The following is a 20,869-nucleotide window of genomic DNA, read 5'->3' as shown; positions in this document are numbered from 1 at the left end:
CTGCAACTTGCTACATTTTATGTTTTCTTTTATAAATGTGGCACATCCTCCTCCATTTCCATTTTCTCTTTCTTTGCGTACAATTGAATAATCATGAATACTAAATTGTAATGATAATTTAAGCCATGTTTCTTGAATACATATTATGACTGGTTTTGTATTTAATCTATTAATAAAACCTTAAAATTCCTGACCATTAACTATTAAACTTCGAGCATTCCATTGTATTATTAGAATTATATAACAATTTGAGGTGCCTCACTTTCAGCTGATTCTTCTCCTTGTCTAAGTTCATCATGGATTTTCTCGCATGATAGATCTTTAACACTGAAAAAATGTTGCTGCTGCCTTTATTATAATTTTTATTTTCTCAGTTTTAGTTCTTGCTTGCTCTGAACAGTTTATAATATATATCAGAAATGGAATCAGCTTTTCTAACGTGACATTGTTTTGAACCTTATCTGTCTCATTTTTCCTTTCTAATTTTGTTCTAGGAGTAACTCCTGTACTTTTCACCTCTTTCACTGCTTCAGCATACGCAATTCTCTTATCAATTTAAATTTTTTGAATTTCAGCTGCTTCTTTTCTTACCAAGCATCCTGCATATGCTGCAGTATGACTTCCTCCACAATTACAGCATTTTACTGAATTCTCTCCACATTCCCCATAAGGGTGTTCACCTCCACATCTTCCACATCTTTGCTTTCCTTTACACACGTTTGCTGTATGACCATACCTTTGGCACTTGTAGCATCTTAGAGGCGGTGGAACATAAGTTCTTACATTAAAACTCATGTATCCAATCATTACTTTATCAGGTTTTACCTTACCTTTGAAAAATAATAATACAGATGTACTGTCCAGTCTTTCCCCATTTTTGAAAGCCTGCAAACGTTTGATACCTGTAATCTCTCCTCCTTTTATTTACTTTCTTTTCCCTAAGGACTTTAGCTAGTTTAACTTTCTTTAATCCATTTGACAAACTGACTGTGCTCACCCCAATCATATCCTGTCCTGCTCTAAATTTCAAAATAACTTTAAAGTCTTCCATCATTATTTTCTTTCTTATTTCAACATTTTCTTCTTCATCCTCAAAAGATCTTTTACCCACATTTAGTCCTTTTTTACTCTTATCTTTTCCCCCTCCCCCTTTCCTATTTTCTACCATAGACCATCCTGTTTCCATGCTTTCATCTTCTGAACACCCCCCACTGCAACTAGCCATCTAGATTCACTCACACTCCAGATTATGCCAAAAACTGCTTTAGATAACAAATTTGTCTCTTGTCATAAGACCATTTTAAAGTCCTCTTCTTTCAAAAAACGGCGTTCTCCAATCCCATGCACCTCCACTTCCCGCGTCAGTGACACACAAATCATCACCTCAAGTGGAAGGATTTCTATTGGTTGAAATAGATCAACCAATGAAATTATGATCTATTTCAGCTGCTGAAATAGTTCAGCAGCTGAAATAGATCATAATTTCATCTGACCACCTGGCAGTGGAGGATATTGGGGACCAGATCATTGTTTTCTTGAGACTCTCTCTAAAAACGCTTCTAAGTGCCTTTTTCAATAGTTCAAATACCAAATATACCTCAATGCTCATAGAATCAGACATTGGCAATGTCTTAGCTCTACAGCAGAAGCTGAGGTCTACAATTACCTCCACAGCCAATCACTGCAAAGGAAATGAATGGCGCTCCTTGATAAGCTGCTTTGAAACTCCAGGCAATAGAGTGTCATGTACATTTGCTTCAAAGAATTTTAACTTCACAAACTGCTTTTCATTTCAAAAGTGTTACAAAAAAATCTGCAAAATACAAACTTTCAGTGAGTAACTTGGAATAGGCTCATAAGCAGACAGCAGTTTTTCCAGACCCATATTATCACATAGTCCTGAGTTTAGATAATGGTCATTTAATCAATAAGCCAACCCATTTTAGTTGGATTACTTTATCAGACAATTGTACAATCAAATATCTGAGCATAATCCTAGTTGCCATTACAACAGCTAAAAGGGATCATGACTGCAGAGTATTTCTGGATATGCCCATAATTTTTTCATTGATCCACAAACATTTCATAATTAAAGAGGTGTTAAAGAACAACATGTTAACATGCTGAGGGGAGAGTTGAACTTTTGAGTTGAAATTGTTTTTTAGCCGTGATTTAAAGGAATTCAGTGTTTCAGCAGCTTTGTAGTTTTCTGGAAGTTTGTTCCAGATATTGAATGCTGTTTGAACCAGAACCAGAGCCATCCTTGGTACGAACCATGGACTGAGGAAAACTAGATTTAGGCTTACTGCTGTCAGAGTATTATTACTGGATGTATTTCAGTGAAAGGAATATTTTCCTAGTAGATTTATTGTGGTTGCTGACTCATCTGTCACATTTTTTAGCTTAAAAAGTATAGTTATGTTATAGTATATGTCTTAACTAGCTTTCTGAGGGCCACATCTCCTTTATAACTTCCGTCTTTCACAACAGCTACTCTAGTCTGAACTGCACATTTGTTTGTTTCACCTTCACGCCTAGCTCATTGAGGAATTCTTACTTTAGCTTACAATGAGGTGAATTTATGCTTTTCTCCCCCTTCTTTGTCAGCTCTAATTCCAAATCTATATTGCTTAAGGGAGGGCAAACATGAACTGAGTTAATCCTCTCTGAGAACAGATTTTTAGACAAACTGATATTTAAATAATTTATTTTATAATAGAAGTCTTGTACATTGACTTATTTTTTATGCCGGCCTAAATTATTTTTATTTTGAAATACGAAGTTCAAATACTTGTATTTGGAGATTTAAAGAAAGCCAATTGGTGCGCAAATTTGTTTTTCACTTTTAATTATTGAATTACTGATCTTAGACAAAATTCAGTTGAAAGAAACAGGAACGAGAAGGAAAATATCTCTGTACTAAACTAACTGTCAGCCACCAGGGGCACTCGTTAGACATCAGGCATCGACCTCAGAGATACTTCACTGGAAGACCAAAGGGTCATCCACCAGAATCATAGTAAAAAAAATCTGCTGGACTGATTTCAGCTCTAAATTTAGGTCAGCTCTGTGAGAAGCAGTGCAGACAGTTTTCAAATCTATATAAATTTTTTATGATTCCACAGATGTTTCAGATGGAAATTTAATGAAGGCACACATAGATATGCACAACTGCTTGAATGCACCAAGATGCTGGGATCCATACACACGCACACGGATCACACACATGCACAGCTAAGCTTGTAAGAAGATGGAATGTGAGGAGTTGGTAGAAATAGGTCACATGGATGGAGTTCACCAAGAAAGTGGGCCACAGGTTCATGTTCCCTCTGCAACTCCCAGCTCAGCTCCTGTTAAAACTGCATGCTTAGATGTGTTTTATGGGTCTGTGGTGGGTTGTTACGGTAGGTAGAAAGGCATACGGGAGATATCTAATATTAATGATGAGAGAACCCATGGAAACAAAGCCCACTGGCCTCATACTTGGTTTTCTTTGGCCTCAGTGATGACTCCCTTGTTCTCTTTTTTGTTCTGTTACAGAAAATCCTTCCCATCCCAGCATGCCACACTAGCATCCTTTGCTGCTGTCTACATATCAGTGAGTAATTGAACCTTTCTAAAAACACACAGATCCCATGGACAGATTTAATTATACTTTTTAGTTGAGGATAATAGTCTTTTATTTTCTGCTCTATGTGCTTTGTTCACATGCCTGGCAGCTGGTTCAGTTTCTGGAGCTTCAGTATAGACTGCTGGAAAAAAGTATTTAAAGACATGTTCTGTTCTCTTTTTTCTTATTAGTCAATCTTAAATAGCATGTCATTAATCAGATTTGTAGTTCTCTTTAAATAGGATTTGCCAAAAGAAAAACAAAAAGTGACCACTTTGTAACTGACTACAAAGTTACGATTTTATTAATAAAGAATAAGGATGTGTAGCCAATGTATGGATGGATAGATGGATGGATAGATGGATGGATGATGCAATAATAAAAGCACTTAAAATTTGTCAATGCTGTTGTTTGGAAATTTTTAATAAGATATTTAGCAATAAAAACAGTTTAAGTCATTTTTTAGTTTTGATACTTAGTTCAGTGTATCACATATCCTCCCCATGGTAGCAACAGTGTGTGGTCACATCTTATAGCCTTACAATAGTTTAGATCAGCTGAAAACTGTAGGCTGCTGTACTTGGAGTTAAGCTGATTTTCTCTACTACTAAAGATCTTTAGATTTTCTGTGATGATGTTTCAGATGACTGATATAGCTAAGTGCAGAGTGAACAATGTGCTTTATTGCTGTATAGGACTTCTCTGCAGCCCTATATGTATGGATGGGTGGACTTTGAGTAATCTTTAGAATGCCTGCAGAGCCACTCATCAGGACTGATATGTGTTTTTGTTTTGACAGATGTATTTCAACAGCACTCTCACAGACTCGTCTAAGCTGCTTAAGCCTCTGCTGGTCTTCTCTTTTATTATAAGTGCCATCATTTGTGGTTTGACTAGAATCATTCAGTACAAGAACCACGCTGTTGACGTTTATCTGGGATTCCTAATTGGAGGTGGTATTGCCGTGTACCTGGTAAGTTTGTCAAAAATTGCTCCCTTGTTAGCATATGGTGAAAGTAGCTATCAAGAGAACAATTCACTTGTAACTTTAAAGTCTTGAAAACAGCATGTTTCATTATAAACAACCATAAATTTTTCACTTCAATGCTTCTTTGGGCTGAATTGACTTCAGTTCATTAGATTAAATAATTATAATCTCGACATTTGGAGAGCACTAGCTTAATTAATGGATAATGTACAATTACACCATAATCTTGTATCAAATATATGTCTTTAAAATGACCATATATGGGACTATCTGGACAAACTGTCTCGCTTACATGTACATGTATCACAAGCCCACACATGCAACTCATAGATGCATATTGGATATAACTGAGATGATCATCAAAAGTTAGGAATCAGTAGGATTAAGTATTTGAACACACTGCGACTTTGCAAGTTTTTCAACTTCAAAATCATGGAGGGGTCTGAAATGTTCATCTTAGGTGCAAGCCCACTTTGAAAGATATAATCTAAAAAAAATCTGAAAATCACAGTGTATGATTTTTTAATAATCTATTTGTGTTACTGCTGCAAATAAATATTGAAAATCATTATTAATATACAGCAGCCCTTGTTTGCATTTACAGAGGTTAATCATTTTCTCCAGGTTTGCACACACTGCAGCAGGGATTTTGGCCCATTTCTTCAGATCTTCTCTAGATCAGCCAAGTTTCTGGGCTGTTGCTGAGAAACATGGAGTTCGAGCTCCTCCAAAGATTTTCTATTGGGTTTAGGTCTGGAGACTGGCTAGACCTCTCCAGAACCTAGAAATGCTTCTTACGGAGCCCCTCCTTGGTTATCCTGGCTGTATGCTTCCGGTCATTGTCAAGTTCTTCCATGACAATGATCTGTAGAAAGCTGGGACCACATCTGTGGGAGAACTTGCAAAGTCGCTGCATACTAATTTTAATTGTCCTCCAGATACTTATTTGAAGTATATGGAGGAAATACAAATACATATAAATATTTGGGTATTAAATTGGACTATTCAAGGTTGCTATCAAACTTATTTTCTATTAGCAGCTCCATATTTTTTTTTTGATAAACATTAAATTACCAAGAGACATGCAAACATATGTTAGCTTGGCTTTTTCTCTATTCTTCCTCTTTCTTTTCTCTCTCCCTGACAGATAAGTCTTTTTTTGCGACATTGTTTTGCTAACTTATCTTCCGTTGTAGCTTTGGATGTTTGCATGAACTCTACAAATGGCAGCTCATAGCACTGGTGAAGCATGACCTACCGTGGCCACCAGGGGACAACCAAGAGCAATTTATGTTTCTTTGTCCATCCATCCATTTTCTGATCACCCTTCTCCCCAACGGGGTCGGGAGGTGTCTATCTCCAGCTGCGTTCCAGGCGAGAGGCCTGGACAGGTCGCCAGTCTGTCGTAGGGCAACACAGAGACAAACAGGACAAACAACCATGCACACACACACATCTAGGGAGAACAATCTATGTTTCTTTCCCATATAAAGAATGATTTTAATATGCATTATCAAACATATATTATTGTAAATATCAGAACTCTATAATAAAATTATGTGTTTTTGTTAATATAATCACATAGAATCATTACTAAAAAAAAAAGTTCCACTTAGAGTGCTCCTAGCCCTAGGGCCCTAAGGAGCCACTTAGACTGCTTATGCTTTGGACTGGCCTTGTTTGAAATATACACTCAACAAAATTATAAACGCAACACTTTTGTTTTTGCTCCCATTTTTCATGAGATGGACTCAAAGATCTAAAATTCATTCCAGATAAACAATATTACCATTTCTTTCAAATGTTGTCCACAAATCTGTCTAAATGTTTGATAGTGAGCACTTCTGCTTTGCTGAGACAATCCATCCCACCTCATAGGTGTGCCTCATCAAGATGCTGATCTGACATCATGATTAGTGCACAGTGTACCTTATACTGCCCACAACAAAAGGCCACTCTGACATGCGCAGGTTTGTCACACAACAAATGCCACAGATTCCGCAAGCATTGAGGGAGCGTGCAATTGGCATGCTGACAGCAGGAATGTCAACCAGATCTGTTGCTTGTGCATTAAATGTTTATTTCTCCATCATAAGCCGTCTCCAAAGGCGTTTCAAAGAATATGGCAGTACATCCAACTGGCCTCACAACCACAAACCACGTGTAACCACACCAGCCCAGGACCTCCACATCCTGCAGGTTCACCTCCAAGATCGTCTGAGACCAGCCACTCAGACAGCTGCTGAAACAATTGGTTTGCACAACCAAAGAATTTCTGCACAAACTGTCAGAAACCGCTCAGGGAAACTCAACTGCATGCTAGTCGTCCTGTGGGTGAGCGCTTTGCTGATGCAAATGTTGTGGATCAAGTGGCTCGTGGTGGTGGGTTGATGGTATGGGCAGGCATCTGTTATGGACGAAGAACACAGGTGCATCTTATTGATGGCATTTTGAATGCATGTTTACCGTGATGAGATCCTGAGTCCCATTGTTGTGCCATACATCCATGAACATCACCTCATGTTTCAGCAAGACAATGCTCGGCCCCATGTTGCAAGCATCTGTACACAATTCTTGGAAGCTGAAAATGTCCCAGTGCTTGCATGGCCAGCATTTTCACCAGACATGTCACCCATTGAGCATGTTTGGGATGTGCTTGACCGGTGTATCCAAAAGCAGTTCCCACTAATATCCAGCAACTTCATACAGCCATTGAAGAGGAGTGGACCAACATTCCACAGGCCACAATTGACAATCTGATAAACTCGATGCAGAGAAGATTTGCCCATTGCACTGCATGAGGCAAATGGTGGTCACACCAGCTACTGACTGGTTCTGAGTCCCCAGACCCCAATAAAGCAAAAATAAAAATGTACATTTCAGAGTGGCCTTTTATTGTGGGCAGTATAAGGTACACCTGTGCACTAATCATGATGTCAGATCAGCATCTTGAAGTGGCACACCTATGAGGTGGAATGAATTATCTCAGCAAAGCAGAAGTGCTCACTATCAAACATTTAGACAGATTTGTGGACAACATTTGAAAGAAATGGTAATATTGTTTATCTGGAATGAATTTTAGATGTTTGAGTCCATCTCATGAAAAATGGGAGCAATGTGTTTATATTTTTGTTTAGTGTATGAGTAGTGAGAAAATTCCAAAATTAAACTTGTTCTATGCGTGGGATTCTGTTCATTATACCCATTGACATGAATGGATTAGGAGAGCTTGATTCAGGTTTCTGAATGGGTTAATGACATTCTTTTGGAAGTACATTGAAGCTCATTGTTACCAATGTTTTAATGCCAGTCCTTAAATTCCTAAAAGAAGACATGGTGTCTGCCTTACCCAAAAATAAACTTGGGAGAAAAACCTGATGACCAAACTGAACCTCATATTTATTTATGAAGCACATTCTAAAACAAAATTACATACATACATACATACATACATACATACATACATACATACATACATACATACATACATACATACATACATACATACATACATACATACATACATACATACATACATACATACATACATACATACATAAAATACTTTAAGAAATAATGAAGATGGAACAGAACAAAACTAGTAATCCTTGCAATAAGAATGCATGGCATCCAAAGACAGTTCACATTGCTCAAGTGCCACAGAGTTGGTGCCATAAGTCCGATTTTAAAAGACTCTGAGAGAAGCAGATGATCAGATCTCTGTAGGGATCTGACGGGATCTGAACAGATGGATTCATAAATCCCTGAGATGAACTAGCTTCTATGAATAAACTAGAAGCTCATTTATACACTCTAGGAACTACAAATTCCTAGAGTTCCTGCAGTCCATAAATGAAGCACTCCTACGTGCCAATGCAAAAAGGCCTCGATAGGAACATAAATGAAATATCATGCATCCATCCATTGTCTGCCGCTTATCTGGGGTCTGGTCGCGGGGGTAGCAGCTTCAGAAGGGAGGCCCAGACTTCCCTCTTCCCAGCCACTTGTTCCAGCTCCTCTGGGGGAATCCCGAGGCGTTCCCAGGCCAGCCGAGAGACATAGTCCCTCCAGCGTGTCCTGTGTCTTCCCCGGGGCCTCCTCCCGGTGGGACGTGCCCAGAACACCTCACCAGGGAGGCGTCCAGGAGGCATCCTGACCAGATTCTGTCATGTTCCGTGTTTTTCTGTTGTGTTTATTTGAGTTTTCTGTGTCCCGAGTCTCCTCGTTGTCCTGTCTTCCCCCTTGATTGTTCCCAGGTGTGTCTTGTTCCCCTGATTACCCTCAGTCTATTTAGTCCCTCCTGTGTCCTATGTCCCTCGTCGGGTCCTTGTCAGATTGTCGTTGTCGTACGTTGTCTTGTCTTTTGAGCCGCCTGTGAATCCAGTTGCTACCGGTGTTGAGCCCTGGCTTCCGCTCAGCCGTGCTGCCTGGCCGTGGACTGTTTGATTTTGTTTTCTGGACTATTTTGTCATTAAATATCTCACTATTCACATTACCTGGGTCTCTAGCGCTTGCCTCACCGCCTCACCACACCACCACTCCATGACAGAAGGACCTGAGCACAAGTAAGGTGAGGACGCCGATTACATCATGGACCCAAGGGAGTTTTGGGATACGCTGGAGGACTACCTGGCGGAGGTAGAAAGCCCATATTCGGTGACCAGGCGTTTGGGCATGGCCACTCGCATGTCCATAACGCTGGACACATGGATTCTGCGACTTCCGGGCCTGGGGCTGGAGGAGTTACAACAAGAGGTAGAATGGCAATTCCAGACGGCAGCCGCCGTGCTGAGGGGCGGCCCTCTACCTCCCAAGCCGGACTTTCGCTCCGCCAGCTCAACCCAGGCTCCAGCCCCTGCTCCTTGTGCCGCTCCGCCGGCATCTGCTCCTCGTGCCGCTCCTCGTGCCGCTACTCGTGCCGCTCCTCGTGCCGCTCTGCCGGCTTCAGTTCCGCCAGCTGCTGTTCCTGCCGTTCCTTCTCCGCCGGCTGCTGTTCCTGCTCCGCCGGTTGCTGTTCCTGCACCGCTGGCTGCTGTTCCTGCTACGCCGGCTGCTGTTCCTGCTACGCCGGCTTCTGTTCCTGCTATGTCGGCCTCCATGGCTCCTGTTCCCTGTGCTCCGCCGGATTCCGCTCCGGCCTCCGTGGCTCCTGTTCCCTGTGCTCTGCCAGATTCCGCTCCGCCCTCCGTGGCTCCTGTTTCCTGTGCTCCGCCGGACTCCGTTCTGGCCTCCGTCGAGCCAGCTCCTCGTGCTCCACCGGACTCTGTTCCGGCCCGACTGGACCTTCTCGTTGTGCTCTGCCGGACCCCGTTCCGGTCTCCAAGGCTCCAGCAGCTCCAGCTCCTCCGGCTCTCCAGCCGGCTCCAGCGTCTGCTTCTCCGGCTCTCCAGCCGGCTCCAGCGTCTGCTCCTCCGGCTCTCCAGCCGGCTCCAGCGTCTGCTCCGCCGGCTCTCCAGCCGGCTCCAGCGTCTGCTCCGCCGGCTCTCCAGCCGGCCTCCGCGACTGTTCCCCCAGCTCCTCAACTGGCCTCCGTGTCTGCTCCGCCGGCCATCCAGTCGGTCTCCACCGTCCCTGCTCTGCCGGCTCTCCAGCCGGCCTCTGCTCCTGTTCCGCCGGCTCTCCAACCAGCCTGTGCTCCTCGAGCTCCACCGGCCCTTCCGCCGGTATCGGAACCTGTTCCACCGGACATGGCTTTGGCCACCCTGCCTCATAGCATTCCTTTTGTGTTTCCTTGTGTGTCTCTTGTACCTCTTAGCATTCCTTCCGAGTTTTCCTGTATTCTTCCCGAGTGTCCTAGAATTTCCCTGTGTTTTTTCCGCGTGTCCCAGTGTCTCTTTAGATTCTCCTCGTGTCTCTCCCGAGCTCCCTAGTGTCCCACCCGGTTTTCCTAGAATTCATCCCAAGTCTCTTAGTGTTTCTCCCGAGTCTCCTTGTGTTTCCCCTGAGTTCCTTAGAGTCCCTCCTGGTTTTCTTAGACTTAGTTCCAAGTTCCCCAGTGCTCCTCCCATGTCTCTCAGTGTTCCTCCCGTGTCTCCCAGTGCTTCCTCTCTTAGTGTCCCTTCCGGGTCTCCTAGCATTCCTCCTGAGTCTCCTTGGGCTTCCTCTGAGTTCCCTGGTGTTCCCTTTAAGTCTCCTAGTGTTTCTTCAGTGTCTCTTAGTGTTTCCCCTGAGTGTCATAGTGTTTCCCTCGAGTTCCCTAGTGTCCCCTCCTCGTCTCCTAGTGTCCACTCCTCGTCTCCTAGTGTCCACTCCTCGTCTCCTAGTGTCCCCTCCGAGTTTCCTCGTGTCCCCTCCAAGTTTCCTAGTGTCCCCTCCGAGTTTCCTAGTGTCCCCTCCGCGTCTCCTAGTTTTCTCTCCGCATCTCCTAGTTTCCTCTCCACGTCCCAACAGTTCCTCCGTCGTCCCCAACAGTTCCTCCGTCGCCCCTTAGTTCTCCTCGAGCTCTTCCGTCATCCCTTAAAGCTCCTCCGTCATCCCTTAAAGCTCCTCCGTCATCCCTTATAGCTCCTCCGTCATCCCTTAAGGCTCCTCCATCTCCTAGTGTTGCTCCGTCGTCTTCTAAAGCTCCTCCGTCGTCTTCTAAAGCTCCTCCGTCGTCCTAAAGCTCCTCCGTCGTCCCCTAAAGCTCCTCCGTCGTCCCCTAAAGCTCCTCCATCATCCCCTAAAGCTTCTCCGTCGTCCCTAAAGCTCCGTCGTCCCCTAAAGTTTCTCCGTCATCCCTTAAAGCTCCTCCGTCATCCCTTAAAGCTCCTCCGTCATCCCTTATAGCTCCTCCGTCATCCCTTAAGGCTCCTCCATCTCCTAGTGTTGCTCCGTCGTCTTCTAAAGCTCCTCCGTCGTCTTCTAAAGCTCCTCCGTCGTCCCCTAAAGCTCCTCCGTCGTCCCCTAAAGCTCCTCCGTCGTCCCCTAAAGCTCCTCCATCATCCCCTAAAGCTTCTCCGTCGTCCCCTAAAGCTTCTCCGTCGTCCCCTAAAGTTTCTCCGTCATCCCTTAAGGCTCCTCCGTCTCCTAGTGTTGCTCCATCGTCCCCTAAAGCTCCTCAGTCGTCCCCTAGTGTTCCTCCAGAGTCGCCCCCTAGTGTTCTTCCAGAGTCGCTCCCTAGTGTTCCTCGGTCGCCCTCCGGATCTCCCCCGTGGGGTCTGCTTTTGGCGCAGGGGATGCCCTCTAGACCTCCAAGTCTTCCCTCGAGGCCTCTGCCCACCTTTTGGGTAGTTTTCTGTTTGTTTTTGGACTCTTTGTGTTTCCGCCCACCTTTTGTGGGTAGTTCTTTGTTTTTCTGGACTCTGGCCATCCTTCCGTCGCCCCTCCGCCCACCCTGGTTTGTGTTGGACTCTGTTCTTTTTGGGCGTCTGGTAGCCGCCCTTTAAGGGGGTGGTACTGTCATGTTCCGTGTTTTTCAGTTGTGTTTATTTGAGTTTTCTGTGTCCCGAGGCAGATGCTGCGCCAATCTGCCTGTCGATCTCCCACGCCCTTCTTCCCTCATTTATGAACAAGATCCTGAGATACTTGGACTCCTGCACTTGAGGCAGGACAAATGAAATATCACTGCTCCTTAACCTATGTTTCCACATGTGATTCTCTGGTTTTACCTTTAGGATACGTAAAATTCAACACTTAAGCTATAATAACCTATTAAAAATGTGTAAAATAAAAGGTATCGCAATGATTGTGCATTATCAAGTAAAGTATGTACTTGTGTTTGATGTGATTTCAGGGAGTGTATGCAGTTGGAAATTTCCAGTCAAGTGAGGAGCCCAACAGCAGTCCTTGTGTCCTTTTGCACCACACGTGTCTCTCCCGTGCTTCTTGCACATTGCCACATGTAAGTCAGGAGGCTGTTCTCCATCACCTTCAGATGAAATCCAGTATGTCTAGTGAGGCTGGTATCCCCACCTCCCACTCTGAAAGCCTGCTTCACCGAGGCATACAGCAGCAGAGACCTGAAGACAGCCTAAAGCCCTCCAATGCTAATGTGGAAGTGATGTCGCCCTGCAACCCCCAGAGCAAAGATGCCATGATGAGTTTTAGCCACACGCTCCCTCGGGTTCACACCCCTCAGGCCATAGCAGCATATGAAGAAGCTGCCAGACGCCATGCTGCCACTCTCCACCATGCGTCCATGGACTCCAGTCGCTCAAAGCAGCTTCTGTCTCAATGGAAAAGCAAGAACAACAATCATAAATGCTCCATAATGTCCCCAGACTCCTTTTCCTCCTCTGTTGACTCATCTGGCCACCTTCCACATCATGGCAGCATTGAGCTACGATCCAGCTCTGAACCATTAACTGTGGGCATAAATGGGGTCCTTGATGCCAGCACATACATGTCCAAGCTCCCCACTGGTGCTAGTACCACTCTACCCAGTAACTGCAGTGGATTCACTGGAGGCACCAGGATATCAATGCAATCTAGACCTGGGTCTTCACAGCTAGTGCACATACCAGAGGAAGCACATGAAAATTACAACACCACTTCCCAAAGGACAGGAGGAAGTGACATAACAGTCAACAGTACAGTTCAAGCTAACTGGCAAAGAGCAGCTGAGAAGACTGGAAACATGCAGAGCACCCAGCCACGAATCATGCAAGTAATTGCTATGTCCAAGCAGCAGGGTCTACTTCAAACCCATTCCAAAAGCTTAGATGAAAGCAGCATGGGTTTTAATGATAATGGAAGTGGCCAGGGTAGTACGCGATACAGAGCACTCACCGATCAAGACCCTATCAGCACCACAGGGCCCAGCTCACTGGGCAGCACCACTGGTAGCATTTCTGGAAGCACTGGAGCAATTGTCAGAGTAGAGGCCCACCCTGAAAATAACAAACCAGTTATTCAAGCTCCATCTACAGATGGAAGTGGATCTTGGAGGTGGCGATCGCTGGATCATGGCAACAGTATTGGTGGAAGTACAGGGACCAGCTCTTTTGGTAGTGGGTCAGGTCCTGGGAGTCTCAGGCAGACTGTTGAGCACAATGATCAAAGCGTTGACTCAGAGAGTTCAGACTCAGCTCGTGAAGGGTCCATTGACCGAAAGCATGGCAAACATATTATTATCACCACCTCAACTGTTGGAACCCCATCAATAGTTACTATTCACACCCAGAACACTGGCCAGTCAGAGCAGAGGATCCATCCTCAGGGTCTTTCCACCATAAGGGTCACTCCATGTGGTCCTGGGGCTGGAGGAGGTGGTAACTTAGGGGGAGAGGCAGCTTCTGAAATCCCCTCAGTTGTTTCCAGTTGTGAGTCAACACTGCGAAAAAAAAGCAATAATATCATTATGATCCCAGAGAGAGCCAACAGTCCTGATAATGCTAGGAACGTTTTCTACAAGGGAACTTCAATTACTCCTAATTTAAAGGAATAAAACACGATGTGACCAGACTGCCATTTGAAGAAAGCAAATAGAACAAGTGTATTTTCAGAAAATTCAAATTCTACAGTAGTTTATATGTAGCATGGTTCTTGTACACGCTTACTCTGAAGCGCAACAGTTTGTGTTGTTAAAATAATCACTGTGTATTTCTTTGTGATCACTCTTATGGGAATCCTTTTTATAATTATATTTCATATGTTTTTGACTTTAAAAAACAACAACAAAAAACAATGTGCCAGTCACATTAAGACAAAATTGTTGTTTCATAGTTGTGAAACCAATGTTTACTTTCCTACATTGTAAATACTGTGTATACTTGAAAGTGGTGCTACACTAGACAGAACTATTTACTTTGTATAAAGCATTCTGTGTTCTCCAAATACACCAACAATTATTTTACAAAGAATTGCAACAATGTCAAGAAGGATTTTGTAATGCTTCTGTACAGATAGCCCATCTTTAACAGAATACTGTTGGAACCATAAGTGAGCTTAGCATTTATCTGTAGCTACAAAGACAAATTAGTTGTAACTTGCACTAAAGTAAGCGTTTACTGTACGCTGCATTATACTGTTTATATATCTATATACATATACTGCTCACGAAGTGTTAGGGATATTTTGCTTTTGGCCAAATTTGTGGAAAACATAAAAAGTTCACACAACAATGATATTATAGCATGAAAGTAGGGAAGTTTAGAAATATCCTACAGTGATTTCCCTACCTCACACAGAGTATTAAAAGAAATGCAAAGATTTGTGAGTGTGCAATAATAATTACTGTCAGTGTCTTCATAATGTGTCATGTGATTTGAGCATTAATTACAAGTTGACAACAATGTCTCCAACTGTTCACAAGTCAACTTATAGTCTGTTGGAATGACATCCCTCTCTTGTTGAAGGGTGGACCTCAAATCATTGAGTTTCTGGAATATGGAGTTACAAGTCTCTGTAACTTGTAACAGAGACTTGTTACCTGACTCCATAGGTTCTCCATGAGAACCTGACCCCATAGGTTCTCCGTGAGAACCAGTTCTGGTGAAAATGTCGCCCATTCCAGGTACTCTAGTGTTCAGTTGGTGTTCCTCAGGAATGCAGCCTCGATGACCTGGAGCATTGTCATCCCTTTGTTTCTTTTATTTAGATTGTATCAAGGTTGTCCAGTACATAGACCACACTGATGCTAATGATTCCTAATGACCTGATGTGTCATCTGGGAACCTTTCACCTCCCTCAAATGGACCAGGAGTTGAATGGCATTCATCATCCGGTTGTGCAGGGCATTGTTCACTTCACAGCAGACGTGGCCAAAGAAAGTCCACTTTTATACCTTTCTGTGACTCTTCCTGTCTTTCTAAATCTACGTTGCAACCTTCTGATGATACTGTCACTGTAGGCTCAGTGGCCACTTCCATCTGAGAACATCCCGTTGGAACCCTCACAATGGAAATTATGTTGGTCAATTGTAATGTTGCTGTTGCTCTGGTCTCATGATGTCAAAATGTCTACAGTTTATTGAGGAGAACTGTTTCAATACAAGAAAAAAACAATCGGAAAAGTATCGGATGATTCAGGGATCTAACAACTGATGTGAATTTTGCCTTTAGAGAAAAGTAGGATGTGCAAAATGTTTTGAAACATAGAACAGTTGGATATGTGCATTCAAAGATTTAGGAAAAGTCACATTAAATTCTTAAGTTATAATGTGTCCCAACATTTCTCCTGAAAGTGCAATATCCCTAACTTTTCGTGAGTATATTTGTACAAGAATGGCAATCAATTCTTAGAGCACATACAGCAGCAAAGCAGTGAACTATTTCACCAGTTTTTAACTTCTAAATGTGTTGAAAGGTTGACAAAACATCAGAATTTTTCTGACTCCATTTTATATGTTTTGAGGTTTTTTGGAGAGTATTTGAAGTATTCCAGTGAAATCCATTTTGTGTGCATGAATTACCTGAATCAGTAAGAGTGGACAAAAGAGAAGACCTACTTCAGTCAGTGTAAATACAAAACACATTATGAGATGAATATCTTTTTAAAGGACCAAAGGCTTTGCAAACCAATGCAGCAATATGTGAAAACGGTATTGTGCTCTTTCTTAAATTATACAGTTGCTACACCATGTTTTATGTTTGTTTCTCCTGTCCAGCTACTGCTGGACCTGGAAAGCCTTCCATTAAACCTCAGAAAGAGATTATTCAGGCATCAGCTTGTGTCGGATTATGCACCACCTCTTAATGTAACATGACAGCTTTGGAGTGGCCAAGATAAAGTATGAAAGTATACAAAGTCCTCCAGTGGTTGAATTAGAATAATTCTAATGCTTAGGAGCATTATAATTATTCTAATGCTTAGGAGCATTATAATTATTCTAATGCTTAGGAGCATTAGAATTATAGCTGCTTAGCAGCAGCTATAATGCTTAGGAGCATCGATGGCTTCACATAGGGCAAACTTGGATTGCATAGCTTGTTTTTCTTTATAGGTAAAATAAGTCTTTGTTTGAAAACTGCTTCTTTATTCACTTAGGTTTGATTTTCTAATTCCAAAAACTGCATAATCATCTACAGCACTTAAATATCAGAAAAGCTCCCTGAAAGAAAAAGGGAGCAGTTGCTCCTTTAAGAGAATTTAAGGAAGCAACTGCAATATCTATTACTGAGGCTGTAGTACTTCAGAGGAATGTTTTTTTGTTCACAATATCTAAATGCTGTATTCCTCTTTGTACACCAGTGTAGCAAAAGCACAGATTGTTTCAAACAACCTAATGTTGCTTGTGTAGCAACAAAAGTTTCCTAAAAGATTTAGACATGAAGTGGCAATTTCAATTAAAATTCATTCTGTTGGTTTTTATTTGTGCATAGCTATATAGGGTTCTCTTTGTTTTCTTGCTTGACAATCAGGAATTTTAATACACTTTTTGGGGTGAAGGTGAACTATTTCTGTCAAAAAGAAGTAAGACAGGTAACAGAAACCTTGAGCATTCTTCATAAAAATCAGCAGTTGCTCCTTTATGTATTAGTGAGAGGAACACTGGCATTGTTCATCATTCTTCAGGGTGAAGCAGCTCTGAAGCCTTCAGGTCCTCTGGTTCTGAAAATTCTTCATAAGATTTACGGGACATGGTGGCTCTCTTTACCTTCATGCTTTAGTGTTCAATTTCCAGTACACTCTACAATCTTATCTCATGTTTTTTGTTGATTTTTAATTTAGCTTTAAACAAAATGCAGCCTTACCTTTTAACTGATCATTTGTCTTATTTTAAATCACCAGAGCAGTTTTGTCAAAATTTCTTCATTTATTCATTTATTTATTTTACAACCTTCAGCAGGTTTGTGTAGACTGACATAGAGAATGATTGCTCAAAGATAACTGGACTTCAGCAGAGATTCTTGAGTACTCTATGTAAGAAACAGGGATTTGGAAGAGCAAAGAAAAAAAAATCAGTCAAGCTGATCAAATCATTTTAGGGGTAAAATGGACCCCTATATTTGTGGGTGAAAACTTGAAATCCCCTCTAAAAAAGCTTTGAACTGCCTAATTTAATAGTGAGAACACCAAATATGCCTTAACATGCATAAAATTCATTGCACTCCTGGATTGGCTGCTTTGCAATTACCAGCCAGTGATGTGTCAAGTATCACTGTTGATTAGTTTTTTAAATTGTCCTTTAGACAATAAAGTCGTGTGTCCAGTAGCATATGACTTATACCATGGGCTGTCAGTTAGACTGGTGCTTGCTCTGGGTTATCACGTTCTGTCTCTGCCTTACATCTCTGGAAGATGTCTGTTAATTTCCCTATGAACAATTTCCCATTATTGTCTGGCACCAATTTTTATTTTTGTCGATTTTTAGTCACTTTCAATGAGAACCATCTAGAGTGATCCACCATGTTCCACAGTAGCAAAGCTTTTTCAGCATACCAGAGATGACTGAGGTTGTCAGTGTTTTGGGGTAAAATACATGACCCACCAATTTTAAGTTTTATATTATTGCTTTTCACATTTATTTGAGTAATATTTAGAAAATTTTTGTAGATGCATTACTTATAACTAAATTTTATTCAAGTTCCTGGTTGTACAGTACCAAAACAAAGAATCTCAAATTTGTTTTAGACTGTGCTAGTTTGGTGCTTTGATTTTGTTTTGTGCTAAAAGGTACTTTGTGAATTTTCTGACAAATTCATGTTTATTATTAAATGTTTATGTAATTAAAAAAAAACACACTTTTGATATTTTAGAATTCATTACAAAAAGAAACTGGGACTGTTTCTTCTCATATTGTGATAAGGCAAGACGTACCAAAGTCAGATTTTTCTCGCATCAGAACATTTGGTGTAGCAAATTTTCTAACCCCAGACACATTATAAGCATGTTTTTTTATAATATAAAACAGCAGAATTTAGTCATACTGTTACCATATATCATCACCTTTATTCTTTGTCTAGGTCTGACTGTCTTAAGGTAAGCTTTGTATCTATGTACTCTGATTATTGCTTTATAGTTGTGGCTGTACATGTAAATGTGAAATGTGTACATATTCAAGAAAATTTCAGGAAGTAGTCTTGAACGCCAAGAGAATTTCTCAGTAAGAAAATAATTATTTACCAAGCAGTCCAAAATAGTTTACATCTGAAATTTTATCTCATGTTAATTTATTACGTTATTTAATGATTTGACTGGTCAGGTGATTAATTGGCTAAGTTCACCTCAGAATCATTTTACTTCTCATTTTTGGAAAGTTTCAAGAAAAGTCACTCTGGCTGTCTGCAATGTGAAACACACAAAGCTGGCAGAAGTTCAGCTTTTATAAAAAAACTAAATTAGAACAGCATCTTTCAACTCTTTATTTTCTCTTTGTGTCACTTGGGATTGTTCTGGCACATATAATATGTGATGAAAAGGTTAATAAGTCATGAGGTTTTGTCTTATGGCACAAAGGCCACAAACTTATCTTGGTTGTTGCTCCCAGCATCAGCCCCAATAGTAATTGATGGTGTGGCTTTTGATATTTACTGAAGTAGATTTTATGATGTGAAAAATCTATAAATGTGATATTCTTAAAAAGTATATTTCCTACAAACTTTGATACTATAGACATCTTTAAAAAAGTGATTTGGATCCGAGCCTTAATGTTCTAAACACTCCATACAGCATGATGTTTGAGTTCACTGAAAAGCACACCTTGTCTTACAGTTAGAAGAAAAAAAACAACAGATCTGATTTTCTGTACTTCCTAGAAGTCAGTGGAATCCAAAAATGTAGTGTCATGCCATCCTCAGATTGGATCCTACATCCACCCTGAGGATAGAGGATCTTTGCATGTGTAGACTAATGTGCCGTCTCTGGATGAACAATAAATGTTTTCTGATTCTGTTGTCTGATGTATGGTTTCTATTAACCAAGGAAAAAAAAGAAAGGGCTGGGGGATATAAAAGAATGATTGGAAGGAAGTGGTAAAAAATCACCAAAAAAAATTTACTAATATCCTAAAATTCTTGAAATGAAGTATTAAGAGTATATAGCCTTTTTTAAAATCAGTTTTTTTGTCACCTTGTCGTATCATTATCGTATGAGACAGTTAATTTGTGAAAACATCACGCTCCTCCACCTCCTACCTTCAGAAATACACCACTCCAGAAGAAAAAGCCAATCAGAGTCAGGAGGAGGGTCTTAGCGCTGTCAATGGTACATGCTTCTCACGCGTTCCCCATTGCTGCTATATGCCACAATATTTTATTGTCTGTGATGAATGCTCAGGATAGTTACCATGGACACTGATGACGGTGGATAAATGGTTTTCCTGTCACTTTAAGTTGTTCTCCACTGTTAGCTCTTTTAGCAGCACCTACACAAATTGATTGACAGTGTTAAGATCCTCCTCCTGGCTCTGATAGGTCATTTTTGAGTGGTTTATTTCAGCAGATGGTTATAGAAGCTCAGAGAGGAGGTTAAGGAGGATGATTTTTTTCACAGATTATCTCATGACATGGTGACAGTTTCAATAAATATGTAAAAAGAAAAATTATTTCATAACATTTATACAGCAGCTTTATTCAACCACTTTTTTTATATTGATTCAGATATTTTGGATGTAAGTAATAAAACATTGTATGAAAAGTCACCTGTCGTCACTAAGTTCAGACGGTTACCTCAGGTCCTAAATTCAAATCCCAGGTGGGTTGAAGCCTGTCTGTGTGCAGTTTGGGTCCTGCCTGTGCAAGAGAGATTCTTCTCTATGTACTCCAATTAACTTCCACACTCCAAGACATACAAGAAGTATGAATTTCTCCTAGGGAACTGTTTGCCTCATTTTTGTGAATGTGAGCTTAGAGCAGATGAGCCTTGCCAAAAAAGCTCATCACAAATTTTGCAGAGATAAATCAACAGTATGTCGAATAAAATATTGTAATTTATTTATGGTAACACATAAATAACTGGTCTATGAGGACCAAATAGACTTGGCATAGTGTTGATTTAACTCTGCAGAATTTGCTGTGAGTCTCATCTGTCCAAAAGGCATTCTCCCAGAAACTTTGTGGCTTATTAATATGCTGTCTCACTTTGTAATGCTTTGTTTCCTCCTTGGTCATCTCCTATGAAGTTCACTTTAGCTCAAACAACAACTCTTGTTCTGATCTGACCCTACAGTCCTTGCCTTTAACATGCTGCTTTATAATCTTCTTTCTGGGGAAGCCAGAGGACCAATGAAAACTCACACAAGCTCAAGAACAGACAGCAGTGAAAACAACTCCATGCACGGCCAAATCTGTGAAACATTTATGGGATCAACAACAATGAAGACACTCATGTTTTCAGTCAAAGCTAAGAAACTCTAATTTGCATGGACTGTGACTGCTTTCACATAATTTATCAATCCAATTATGGTTCAA

General features: G+C 41.3%; 2 protein-coding genes across 2 annotated transcripts in view; both read left to right on the top strand.

Moving 5' to 3' along the window:
* Nucleotides 1-19,350, top strand: part of LOC129353414 (phospholipid phosphatase-related protein type 4) — a 40,472-nt gene extending 21,122 nt beyond the window's left edge. Inside the window, exons 5-7 of the mRNA XM_055022738.1 lie at nt 3,541-3,598; nt 4,410-4,583; nt 12,313-19,350. Of these exons, the coding sequence (XP_054878713.1) occupies nt 3,541-3,598; nt 4,410-4,583; nt 12,313-13,965 (1,885 nt within the window). The 3' untranslated portion in view covers nt 13,966-19,350. The remainder of the gene's footprint in view (nt 1-3,540; nt 3,599-4,409; nt 4,584-12,312) is intronic.
* LOC129353415 (proline-rich protein 36-like) lies at nt 8,098-11,224 on the top strand. The gene has a single exon (XM_055022739.1). The coding sequence runs from the start codon at nt 9,189-9,191 to the stop codon at nt 11,100-11,102; it is 1,914 nt and encodes a 637-aa protein (XP_054878714.1). The 5' UTR covers nt 8,098-9,188; the 3' UTR covers nt 11,103-11,224.
* Nucleotides 19,351-20,869: the final 1,519 nt, after the last annotated feature.

The sequence above is a fragment of the Poeciliopsis prolifica genome, unplaced genomic scaffold (genome assembly GCF_027474105.1).
Source record: "Poeciliopsis prolifica strain line A6 unplaced genomic scaffold, Auburn_PproV2 SCAFFOLD090, whole genome shotgun sequence".
Classification (NCBI taxonomy): domain Eukaryota; kingdom Metazoa; phylum Chordata; class Actinopteri; order Cyprinodontiformes; family Poeciliidae; genus Poeciliopsis; species Poeciliopsis prolifica.
This window is presented reverse-complemented; position numbering and strand designations above follow the sequence as displayed.